Below are 12,740 nucleotides of genomic sequence, written 5' to 3' on the forward strand. Positions count from 1 at the left end.
AAGAATTGCTTTCGTAATTTATTTTAGAAATAATCAACACTGTAGGAGATTCTCTTAAAAATGATCTCTTGTGTTAGGTTTTTTTATGACCCTTTCGAATAAAACTATTTACTTTTTTTCACCTTGTTTTTTGATATAGGATATAGCAGATCCATTTTTTGCTTATTGTAAGCAACATGCAGATAGGTTAGACAGAAAGTGGAAGAGAAAAAACTACTTGGCTCTACAATCCTATTGTAAAATGTCTTTACAAGAGAGAGAGAAGCAACTATCACCAGAGGCACAGGTATGGAATTCATGCCAAAACTCATGTTTTTTTCATTCAAGGTTATTTCTGATCTCATTGCTAATGACGCATGAAGTATAGTTATGAGATATTGTTAGTTACCTAGGAAGTAGATGTCATTAAGGTAAATGGTTAGTATAGGTTGTGGCTACATTGCTCTACATCTCGTCAACAGAGCAGCCATTTATAAAGCATGTTTCCAAATACACTGAAAAATGTGGCTTAGAGGAAATTATTCTATCAGTGCAATATGTTGACCACATCTTTTTCAGTCTGTTCTAATTTTTATTTATGCAAAGGATTTGATCTGTTTTCCCATCATTTAAAATGTATTTCTATATAAATTAAGTAAGTTTACGGAGGCTTGAAAGTTCAGCTTAGTCAAATTAGTTTCTGACAACTCTGATCATAAAGTAGGACAGTTGTTACAAAGGGTAGACCTAATTTATTGTAACCCAAGAATTATATACAGTATATCTTAAGGACCGTGGATAGAATTTGCCTAGATAAAGGAAATTCTGGTCATCTTTACTATCTATAAGCATAGGAGTAAAAATCATGAGTATATTCCACATTTTAACGTCTTTTAAAATTTTATACATTTTTATTACAGGCAAGGATCAATGCCCGGCTTCAGCAGTATCGTGCCAAAGCAGAACTAGCTCGGTCCACCAGACCTCAGGCCTGGGTTCCAAGGGAAAAATTGCCCAGACCACTCACGAGCAGTGCTTCAGCCATCCGTAAACTGATGCGGAAAGCAGAACTAATGGGGATCAGTACAGATATCTTCCCTGTGGACAATTCAGATACTAGTTCTAGTGTGGATGGAAGGAGAAAGCATAAGCAACCTGCTCTCACTGCTGATTTTGTGAATTATTATTTTGGTCAGTATAGACACTGATACATGTACATTTTCAATGAGAACAATTTGCTAAGGAAATTGTTGTCAGTTTTCAATTTATTATCCATGCTACATATATCAAGCAAAAGCATGTTTATTTTCCTAAAATGTTGTAGGTGTTTGTAAAATGCTAGGTTCATGTATTTGTGAATAGAGTTAAAAAGTGTTTTAAACAATGTAGGTTTATCCATATGATTATTTCTTCTTCCACTGTGTATTTTGTGTATCAACTGTTATTTTCTACTAATGTGAAATTGGATAATTAATTAATTAATTAATTTTGGACATTTAATTTAAATAGAGAGAAATATGCGCATGATTCAAATTCAGGAAAATATGGCCGAACAAAAGAATATAAAGGATAAATTAGAGAATGAGCAAGAAAAGCTTCACGTGGAATATAATAAGGTAAGTCTGCTACAAAAACAGTATAACATAGTAGATCTTATTGATAATTTCTTTTGTGATTGTATTGCATTTCTATTTATGTTTCCTTTTGAAGTTCTGGAGTTTTTAGGTTCTTCCCCACAACTTCTACCCATTGTTACCTTCATTATCATCTCTAACATTTTCTGAGCACTTGCTATGTGCCAGGCACAATTTTGAGAAGTTTGCATGTTAATTCATTTCATTCTCACTTCAGCTTTATTATGTGGGTTATGCTATTGCTCCCATTTTCGGAGGAGGAGACTGAGTCCTCAGCAGGTGAAGTAGTTTGCCCACAGTCACTCACGTAGATAGTTAAGTCATGGACATGGGGTTTGAGGCCAAGTAATCTGACTCCACTCCTATTCACCACTGTATTGTAGAACTTCTCTTTCTAAGTTTGTAGAAAACTTAGAAACTTGTTTTTAAGTTACTGTTTTTATCTTGATTGTTTTGTGATGTTTATTACTTTTGATTTTTAAAACATACCTCCCAATTTAAAATTTTATTCTTTCTTTTCATTCTAATGATGAGAATACGCAAAAAGAACAATCATATAAAAGTAAGATATGGCTGAAATGGTAGGTAACAAGTAACATGAGCATACTTGTATAAAACTGGTACTGACTTATTGTTATTAGATAACATTTTAAGTGATAAAAAATTAGTAGCCATACTGTAATAGCCATACATTGTATGGCTGTTAGCCATACTGTAGTAAAATGTACTGAGATTAGATTCAAGAAGACCTGGGGAATCTTGCTAATTCTATGATCTCAGCCAAGTCACAAAAATCCTTTGATCCTTGTTTTCTCATGGGAATATGATAGAAAAGCGTTTTGATAAAGTCCTAAGGATTAATTAGCAGAATGTGTGTAAAATTATATAGTAAACTACAGCAATATATAAACATAGGTATCATTATTATCATTAGTAAAATGCTAACATAAAATCAAATGCTTACATTTTGTTGGTGCTCCTTAACTATTTGGATTGCCTCATCACTCAATGGTATGGTCACTTGAATGTATTAAAACTGTGTAGAATATAAGTATAGATACCCTTGGACATTTATTGATAAATTATTTAAATTTTCATATATCTTACTACGTATTTTAATGATTTACTAATCTGAATTATTTACATTGTAGCTATGTGAATCTTTAGAAGAACTACAAAATCTGAATGGAAAACTTCGAAGTGAAGGGCAAGGAATATGGGCCTTACTAGGCAGAATCACAGGGCAGGTTAGTTTCTTTCCAATTGCTATCTCCTTCTCTGTATGATTTTCAAAGATCAGATCTCTGATACAACTGTCACTTTGCTAACTGAAGAATTCTGTTTGATTAGGGCCAACCTATCCTCTGAGATAACGATTTCTGCCTGAAATACATCTAGAGCAGTGGAAGCTGCCGACTGAGAACCTGTAGCTTAGTTTGGTTGTTTTAACAGCTAACGTGTTTGCAAAATTTTTTCATTTGTTCTAACTGATTGACCTGTCATTGTGATAAAACTAAGATTTGAAGCATGACTTACTCCTACCACATTCTTCTTTCCTCTAATTTAGCAAATTTAGATTTCTTGTCACATTTAATTTTCTGTCCTGTTCTTGTAATATATTTAGGTTTTTTGTTTTTTTTTTCAAATGTGAAATTTAAAAGGCAAACTGAAGAGATTGGTTTTCATGTTGATTTGGTTTTGAACTCTGTAAGAGATGGTTTTTGAAACTTTGTTATTAAAATGTAGTCTTTCCCCTTCAGTTGCTATTATTGTAGCTATGAAAAAAATTACTTTACCCTTGAACATGTTTAGCTTGTTAAAGTTCTTGGTATCGAAAAGAAGATTCATTGCCAAATGGATGTTTTTTTAGTACTGTGCATATAATTAATAAAATAAGAATTCAGTCAAGTAGTTTCAGTTAGATTTTCTAAGGATGATGGAGATTCACTGGTCCTTTTGCTATGAACGTAGTTTTATATGTGAAACAGGATTTTCAAAAAACAGATATTTTTCATTGTACTCTTTTCAGAGGCTTAAAAAGGGGTCAAATTCACAATACAATTCATGTAGACATAGTATTTTCAGAAGTAATACATACTGATATGTAGTGTGTCGTGCTAGCTTTGAAGACTCTCCTTTTGTGATTTATATTATAATAAATAACATAATTTAAAAGGTGAAAGTGAAAAGTAGCCTGTGGAAAATTGACCTTTGTTTCTATTGATAGGTTGTTGATGAATTTTTGGAAGATTGTGCTGTTTTATGTTTTATATTTAGGAAGGTTAATGTTGAGTGCAGGCGTATTATTTGTTTATTTGACAAGCTAGCATTATCTTTTGACTTGATTTGCAAGTTTGTCTCATAAGAATCTACTATAAAAGGGCATTTTGATTTATTAAATGACTTTGCAAAAGTTCACGGATTTCCATGTGTAAGTGTAAAAAACAGCAGAAGTAGAATTCATTTGTACCGCTTGCATGACACCTTTTTCCAGTTGGCTGAACAGATGCCAGCCCACCGGGCCACTGAGAAATGACTTTGATAGATCGTTGCTGTCTGAGAAGCCAGCGTACTACAGATTAGTAGAAAACCCAAAGAGAATCTTATTTGCTTTGTGGAGTTTGGTCCAATAAGATAATTTTTCTAATTAACCTATGGAGCACCAACGTTAGCTGGGATGTTGAAAATAAACGGCTTAGATATTCTTTTTGTCAGGCTGTGTTGTTTTCTTTTAATGTTCTTAAATGCTTGTCCTTGTCTTTCACTTTTTATAGCCAAAGTAGAAGTTTAATTTTCACAATGTTTTGCTCTTCCACTGAAAACTGATGAAAGTATGTAATTATAGGTTTGTAATGGATGTACCTCTGAAACAAAAACTCATTTTTATCCTTTTTGTCAGTGTAATAGCTGGTGAAACATTTCCCCCTCACAATCCTAGCATATTTAGTTGACTTGAGTGGCATAGAGAGGAAAATGTTGCTTTCTATTTCTTCTTTAAAACAAAACAAACTGCATTTGTTCAAATCGATAGAAGTTGAACATACCGGCAATTTTGCGAGCACCCAAGGAGAGAAAACCAAGTAAAAAAGAAGGAGGCACACAAAAGACTTCTACTCTTCCTGCAGTACTTTATAGGCAAGTAATGAAATTATGTATGACCGATTAATATTGTATATTTTTAAACTAATGCTTTTAGTAACAAGATGCTTCATGTATTTTGAATGAATTATACCCCTACCAGAATTTAAGATAAATTCATTTAAAAGTCATTTTCTTAATACCTTCATGAAAAATGCTTTCCAGGTTGATTGATAGCAGAAATTTTTACTCATTTTTTAATGATAAGTAAATGGAATGATTTTTTTGTGTCCTTTAAGTAACAGGATCTATGTGCACATGCTCCATGGAAGTGAGCAGCCCTTTTTGGAAAATTAGAAAGTGACTTTAAATAATGTAGATAACTATTTTTTAAAATGATTAAACAATGTATCGGAGAAATGGGCACTTACATTTTATTTTATTTGAATGAGTTTTAGAGTTTTGCATGTGCTTTAGGTGGCGATGCGTATCATATACACTCTGAATAATTAATTACCTTTGTACATGGTTGGTAATGAAGGTATATTTTAAATTTGAATCTGTCTACTTTTTTCTATGTTCAGTTTTAATAATTTTGTTTCCAGAAGTATTTTCGTTCATTTTCTTAGCTTAATATTTTACAGTGTTCACTATGTTAGTAATTTTACATAGTCAAGATTTCTTTCCATACCTAAATAGGTTAGGATCTCACTTCTTTAAATGTAACTGATTATATTGATTAAATGAGGAAAGTTTAGAAGATGCTATTATATTTACATACACACTATATATATATATATGATTATGTAATGCATAAATATGCCCCACAACCTTTTTTTCCCCTCAGAAATAGCAGCAATAGCAACAATATCAATATCTATAATTACTTGTCATTCTTGGTTGGAGACTCCCTCCATAGGTAATACTGTGTTTCCCCGAAAATAAGACCTAGCTGGACAATCAGTGCTAATGCATCTTGAGCAAAAATTAATATAAGACCCGGTATTTATATTATATTATATTATATCATATCATATCATATCATATCATATCATATCATATCATATCATATCATATCATATCATATTATATTATACCGGGTCTTATATTATAGTAAAATAAGATTGGGTATTGTATTATATTATATTATACCGGGTCTTCTATTATAGTAAAACAAGACCGGGTATTATATTAATTTTTGCTCCAAAAGACGCATTAGAGCTGATTGTCCGGCTAAGTCTTATTTTTGGGGAAACACAGTAGCAAATAACTTCCTTGAAATTTGGGAAAAGAGCACTAGTGTCTTAATGTATTCTGTGAAGACAAGTACATTCTCAGCCCAGCTGTTCCAAACAAAATTGGTTCATTTGGAACCATCAGGCATATCACTATGCTTCTGAGTTTTATCTCTACAGTTCACTTTTGTTTCAGAATGTAGTTCAGGTGATTTTTTGTTTTGTTTTCACTCTGAGCAACTTTGAGTTCAGTACCGGTGGTGGTGGTGGTGGTGGTGGTGGTGGTGGTGGTGGTAGTGAGTGTGTGTGTGTGTGTGTGTGTGTGTGTGTGTGTGTATGTATGTATGTGAGGGAGAGAGAGAGAGAGAGAGAGAGAGAGAGAGATTCTTTTTCTGGTATTATTTTAAAAATTCAAACATCATTGCTCTTTCTGTACATGGATGGCTCTTTTAGGTTCTCAACAGCTTTTCCCTCAGTTTTTACATTCTCAATATAAACATACCCTAGATTTTTAGGTCTTGGTGCTTATTATGTTCTCAGGAGTAAAGTTGCCTTTTTGCATAAAAAAAGTTAGATTCCTTAGAAACAAACAAAAATTTAAACTAGCAGTAACAGCAATAGTAAAATTCTCAATTTTCTTCAATAAATATTAATAATATATTGTTAAGACAGTCTAGTTTTGAAAAGAGAATTATATATGTAGCTTATTTACATGTTGAAGGCTCTGAAATGTTTATGATTAATGGTAGACAATAAACTGAATTCTGTTTGTAAAATCACTTCTTTTGTAGTTTTAGAGAAGCAGAAAATTGGAAAATTATTTTAATAATTTGTTTCTGGAGAAAAATGGAGCTAATGTTAACTATGTTTTAAGTGAGAATTAAAATTAAGATAGAGATGATATTATGAATATATATTTCTGTTTTTAAATTCTTATTTTTCAATTATAGTTGACATAAAACATTATATTAGTTTCAGGAGTACAACATAGTGATTAGACATTTATATAATTTACAAAGCGATCACCCCAATAAATCTAGTACCCACCTGAGACGATGCATAATTATTACAATACTATTGACTGTATCCCCTATGCTATACTCTAAATCCCCATAACTATTTTGTAACTACCAATTTGTACCTCTTAATTCCCTCCCCCACCTTCATCCATCCTCTCTACCCTCCCCAACTTGGCAACCATCAAAATGCTCTTGTATCTGTGAGCTTGTTTTGTTTGTTTGCTTATCCTGTTCTTTAAATTTCACATATAAGTGAAATCATATGACATTTGTCTATCTCTGTCTGACTTACTGCACTCAGGAAAATAGCGTCTAGGTCCACCTATGTTGTTGCTGATGTCAAGATTTCATTCTTTTTATGGCTACTATTCCATTGTATATGTGTACTATCTCTTCTTTAACCTTTCATCACTTGATGGACACTCAGGTTGCCTCCATATCTTGGCTACTGTAAATAAGGCTGCAATGAACATATGGATGGATGCACATGTCCCTTTGAAGTAGCATTTTGGGTTTCTTCATATAAATACCCAGAAGTGGGATTACTGGGTCCATCTTTGTTTGTCGTTATAGCCTTTGTTTTAAAATCTGTTTTGTCTGATATAAGTATTTTTTGTTTCCATTTTTATGAAATTCCTTTTTCCATCCCTTTACTTTCAGTCTATTTTTTCAATCTCAAGTGAGTCTCTTGCAGGCAGCATATGTAAGGGGATTTTTTTTTCTTGTCCATTCAGCCACCCTATGTCTTTTGATTGGAGCATTTAATCCATTTACATTTAAAGTAATTGTTGATAGATATAGTTATTTCCATTTTATTACTCATATTTTTATCAGTTTTTGAGAATATATATCTTATATATGCCCCTCTCTGAAGAGTTCGATTCTAGCAATAAATTTATACTAGATCCAAGCTATTTTCTACATTCTCAAGCATTTAGAATGAATAATTCGTTGACATTATTAAAAAATATGTTATGAAAAAACATTTGATTTCAACTAAAGAAATATTAAATTGGGGTGAATTTTTTTTTCAAATGTATCATTTTTTTATTGCATTTGGATCTTTAGTGACAGAATGCCTGTTTTATGCACAAGTTGTAGAAGAATTCACCCACATTTTCTTCTACTTGCACAGTTTTCATGTTCTTTGCTTAGATTCTTTATATACTTGGAATTTATTCTTGCATTTGTGTCAAGTATAGATCTGATTTTATCTACTTGTCCTAACACCATTTATTAAAAAGTTTAATTGTTGTCCAGGGATTTGAGGTACTACCTTTAACATATACTATATTTCTGTATGCAATTGAGTTTATTTCTAGATTTTTTCATTCTATTCTGTTCATCTAACTAACTATTCATTCACCATCATCAGGCTGTTTTAATTATTGCGACTTTGCTGAAGTATGTTTTAATATTTAGTTAGACTAATAAATACCTCATCATTGCTGTTTTTTTAATTTTTATTTTTTAATTATTGTTGACATTCAATATTAGTTTAAAATTTAAAAAATATACTATGAATTAACTTTCACTATGATTATTTTTGTAATACTTTATTTACTTCCTTTATTCAAAGTTGTGGAATTTGTAAGAAGAACCATGATCAGCATCTTCTTTTATTGTGTGATACATGTAAATTGCATTACCATCTTGGGTGTCTCGACCCTCCTCTTACAAGGATGCCAAGAAAGACCAAAAACAGTTACTGGTAAGTAAAATGGAAGGGATTTAGATGTTAGAAATGGTTTGGCTTCATTTCAGCAGTGTAGGATGAAGTGTTATATTGCTTCATAATTAAGTTTGGTACACTTTAATTGATACTTTTGTAAATATTTTTCCAACTTTATTGAGTCATAGACAATTAAAAATTGTATATATATAAGATATGGAGCTCACAGGTTTGATATATGTATACATTGTGAAATAATCGCCATAATCTAACATATCCGTCACCTTATGTTGTTACACTTTTCTTTTTCTGTGGTGAGAACACTTCAGACATAAATGTTTATTATAGTGGTACATGAATAAAGCTGTAAGTTTTTTTTTAAGAAATGAATTTTAAGTTGATTGGGGCTATTTTGTTATCTTAGTGGGTTCTTAAGGGATGAATTCTGTCTAGTGTGTTTATAATTCTCTTTAGCTTTATTATAAGAATTTCACAAATGCTTTGTTTTGAACTTGAATGAATTTATCAAGAATTTGCCTTTATATTCATGCTTTTATTTGTAATTTAATATTTTATTTCTAAATTAGTGTCACTAAAGGCTTTACTTCTGGTATTTGTCATTTGTGCTAGTTATATTTAAGTTCATCCATTCTTTGCAAATCTAGAAACATTTGACATATGTTTCTTAATTATTATTTTCCATTAAATTATGCGTATTGAGTCTTTACAGATGTTTGATGAAAGCTTATGATACCTATGATGAGTTTTATCTTTTCCTTAATTTTAGTCCAAGGGAGAGACAGATGTTCAAATTTTAACAGGCTGATTCTATATAGGAAGAATATAGGCCGTGGAAAACTTTGCAATGGACATAGTATTCTTTTTATACAAATCGCCTTTCTAGTTTTAGAAAAAAGTGAACCCAGATTCACTAAATTATTTCAAAATATACTCATCGTTTCGATTATAAGATTCTATAAGGTATTTACTTCTCAGGCGAGCCTTTAATCTTTTCATGTGGGAAAAAACAGGAGCAATTTAGTGTATTACACTTTAGTTGTGTTTTTATTTTGATGGTGACCTATGATTCCATGGAATAAAGTGCGTGGTTGTTCTAGCGATACATATAGGAAATATTTTAACTAACACATGGTAAATTACTTCCTTGTTTTTCTTTTATTGTTCAATGTTTTTAGTGTTAAAATTTCTGCTCAGTAGTTTTGCTTAAGTAAATAGGAATTTTAAGATATTAAAAGTAATGTCTTAAATACTAATTCACATTTTAGCAATTAATGTATTTGTATTAGCAACACAAGTGGCACTTAGTATTTACCTCTGTTATGGGAGTTCAAAATTTAAAGCTGTTACTTTTTAAAAATAAACATTAGTTTGTTATTAAGTTTACCGTGTTAATGAGTAAGAGGTGTGAATACTGTTGGTGTATGGATTCAAATGATAAGAGATCTTTGAAAATACTTGACAAGAGAATTATTAGTCCCATCAACACATGTAAACTAAAGATCAAATATAATTATATATATTATGATCATTTTTATAAAGAGAATACTTATAAATTGGACTTTTGGAGAATGTTTTTCTGATTAGTCTTTTAAATTTGAATAAAACATGAGAAAAATTTACTTTTAGCAACTTGTTATGAATTTTTGTTTATATTTTCATTATAAAGATATCCAGCAGTCATTGTGTGGACTTCTGCTGTCCAAATATTAGCCACTAGCCATGTGAATTAATTAAATTTTTATTTGAATTAATTAAAATTTTAATTTAAAATCAGTTCCTCAGTCACACTGGCCACATTATAAGTGCTCAGCAGCTATATAACTAGTGGCTACTGTACTGGACAGTGCAGGGAGAGATAATTCTAACATCATATAAAGTTCTGTTGGACAGCACTGATCTAGACTGATGTTTCTGTTTTAGTGTTATTCATATGTGTCTTTCAAATTTTTTTATTGTGACAAAATACACATAACATAAAATTTACCATCTTAATTATTTTTGTGGTACATTTCAGTGGTATTAAATACATTAATAATGTTGTCTAGCCATCACCACCATCCATCTCTCTAGTGTTTTTTTTATCTTATAAAACTGTAATTTTGTACCCATTAAACAGTAACTCCCACTGCTCCCTCCCTGCAACCCCTGGCAACCACTCTTCTACTTTCTGACTCTGATTTTTATTTCTTTAACTCATCTAAGTGGAATCATACAGTATTTGTCTCTTTGTGACTGGCTTATTTCACTCAGTATAATGTCCACAAGGTTCATTCATGTTGTAGCATATTGGAGAATTTCTTTTTTTAAAGCTGAATCATATTCCATTTTATGTACCAGGGGTGCCAAAAAAAGGCATACAAGTGGACACTTTGGTCAACATTTCTCAAGCAGTAGTTTGCCATAATCAGAAGTGTCCGGATGCTGATGGTAACCACTTTGAACACCTCTTGTAATTGCAGAAGTCAAACATGACTTGTATTCATCTTTTGTTATCAGTGTATATTGAGTATTACAACTTTAATAGTTTTTTCCTTTCTTAAAAGGTGTATACATTTTTTTGGCACCCTCTGTATATACCACATTTTGCTTATCCATTCATTTGTCAGTGTCTATTTGGGTAGCTCCCACATTTTAGCTGTTGTGAAAAGGGCTGCCATGAACATGGGTTTACAAATACCTTTTTGAGACTCAGTTTTCAATGCTTTGGGGCATGTACCCAGAATTGGAATTGGTGGATAATATTGTAATTCTATTTTTAATTTTTTGAGGAACCACCACACTGTTTTCTGAAGTGGCTGTACCATTACATACCCATCAGCAGTGCACGAGGGTTCCAATTTCTCCACCCCTCACCATCACTTGTTATTTTCTGTGTGTGTTTCTATTTTCAAATAGTAGTCATCTTAATGTGGACATGTGGTGGTATCTCATTGCAGTTTTGATTTTCATTTCCCTAATGATTAGTAGTGTTGAGCATCTTTTCGTGTGCTTATTCGCCATTTGTGTATCTTCTTTGGAGAAATGTTTATTGAAATCCTTCAACATGTGGACTTAACAAGCCAGAGTCACATAATACTAGCTTTTAGGGTAATAATTTTTTGTAACGTATTAGTCTCTTGTATCATGTAAAAAAACAAAGTGTAGTTAAAAACCATTGTTACAATAATACTAGCTTTTATAATTGACCATGTATTAACCATTACTGAGATCATCATTTATCCTTACAGCTCTGAGTTACTGTCTAGTGTTCATTTTTATTTCACCTTGCAGAATTCTCTTCAGAATATATTAAAGGTCAGGCCTAGTAGTAGCAAACTTCCTCAGCGTTTGTTTGTTTGGGGTTACCTTAATTTCTCCCTCACTTTTTAAGGACAGTTTTACTGGGCATGGGGTTCTTCTTTGACAGTACCCCCCCCCTTCCTTTTAACACTTAGAATGTATTGATCCAGTGCCTTCTAGCCTCCAAAGTTTCTGATGATAAATCTGCTGATAATCTTATTGAGGATTCCTTGTATGTGATGATTATTAACTTCTCTCTGATTTCAAGATTCTCTCTGTGTCTTTCTCTTTGGAGAATTTTATTATAATGGTGTTGGTGTGAGACTCAGAGTTTAGCTTACTTGGTATTCATTGAACTTCTTGGATGTTTATGTTCATGTCTTCCATCATATTTGGGAAGTTTTAATGCAAACATTGTCTCTGCCTCTATGTCTCTTCTTCTGAGACTTCCACAGTGCAAATGTTGGTTTATTTGTCAATGTTCCATATATCCCTTTGGCTCTTTTCCCTTTTCCCTTCATCCTTTTTTCTTTCTGTTCCTTAGTCTCGATAATTTCCATTGCCATGTCTTCAAGTTCACTGATGTTTCTGCCTGCTCAGATCCTCCTTGTAATCCCCTTAGTGAATTTTTCATTTCAGTTATTATACTTTTCAGCTCCAGAATTTCTTTTTGGTTTATTTTTAGGTTTTCTGTTTCTTTATTGATATTTCCATTTTGTTCATACATTGTTTTCTTGACTTTCTTTGCATCCTCCTTTAGTTCACTGAGCATGTTTATAAGTTATTTTAAAGTCTTACAGATCTGCCATCACGTCTTGCTACA

The 12,740-nt window shown here is 31.9% G+C and overlaps 1 protein-coding gene across 16 annotated transcripts in view; it reads left to right on the plus strand.

Annotated features, from left to right (window-relative positions):
• PHF14 (PHD finger protein 14) overlaps positions 1–12,740 on the plus strand; it is a 174,376-nt gene that overhangs the window by 39,945 nt on the left and 121,691 nt on the right. For all 16 annotated transcript variants that reach the window (XR_012498888.1, XR_012498886.1, XR_012498887.1 and 13 more), the window contains exons 8-13: positions 140–286; positions 900–1,170; positions 1,489–1,595; positions 2,765–2,860; positions 4,645–4,748; positions 8,525–8,656. Coding sequence is in view for 12 of the 16 variants with exons in the window: in XM_074340780.1 (XP_074196881.1) it covers positions 140–286; positions 900–1,170; positions 1,489–1,595; positions 2,765–2,860; positions 4,645–4,748; positions 8,525–8,656 (857 nt within the window). In the remaining 4 variants the exon portion in view is untranslated. The remainder of the gene's footprint in view (positions 1–139; positions 287–899; positions 1,171–1,488; positions 1,596–2,764; positions 2,861–4,644; positions 4,749–8,524; positions 8,657–12,740) is intronic.

Source organism: Rhinolophus sinicus, linkage group LG09 (genome assembly GCF_036562045.2).
Source record: "Rhinolophus sinicus isolate RSC01 linkage group LG09, ASM3656204v1, whole genome shotgun sequence".
NCBI lineage: Eukaryota > Metazoa > Chordata > Mammalia > Chiroptera > Rhinolophidae > Rhinolophus > Rhinolophus sinicus.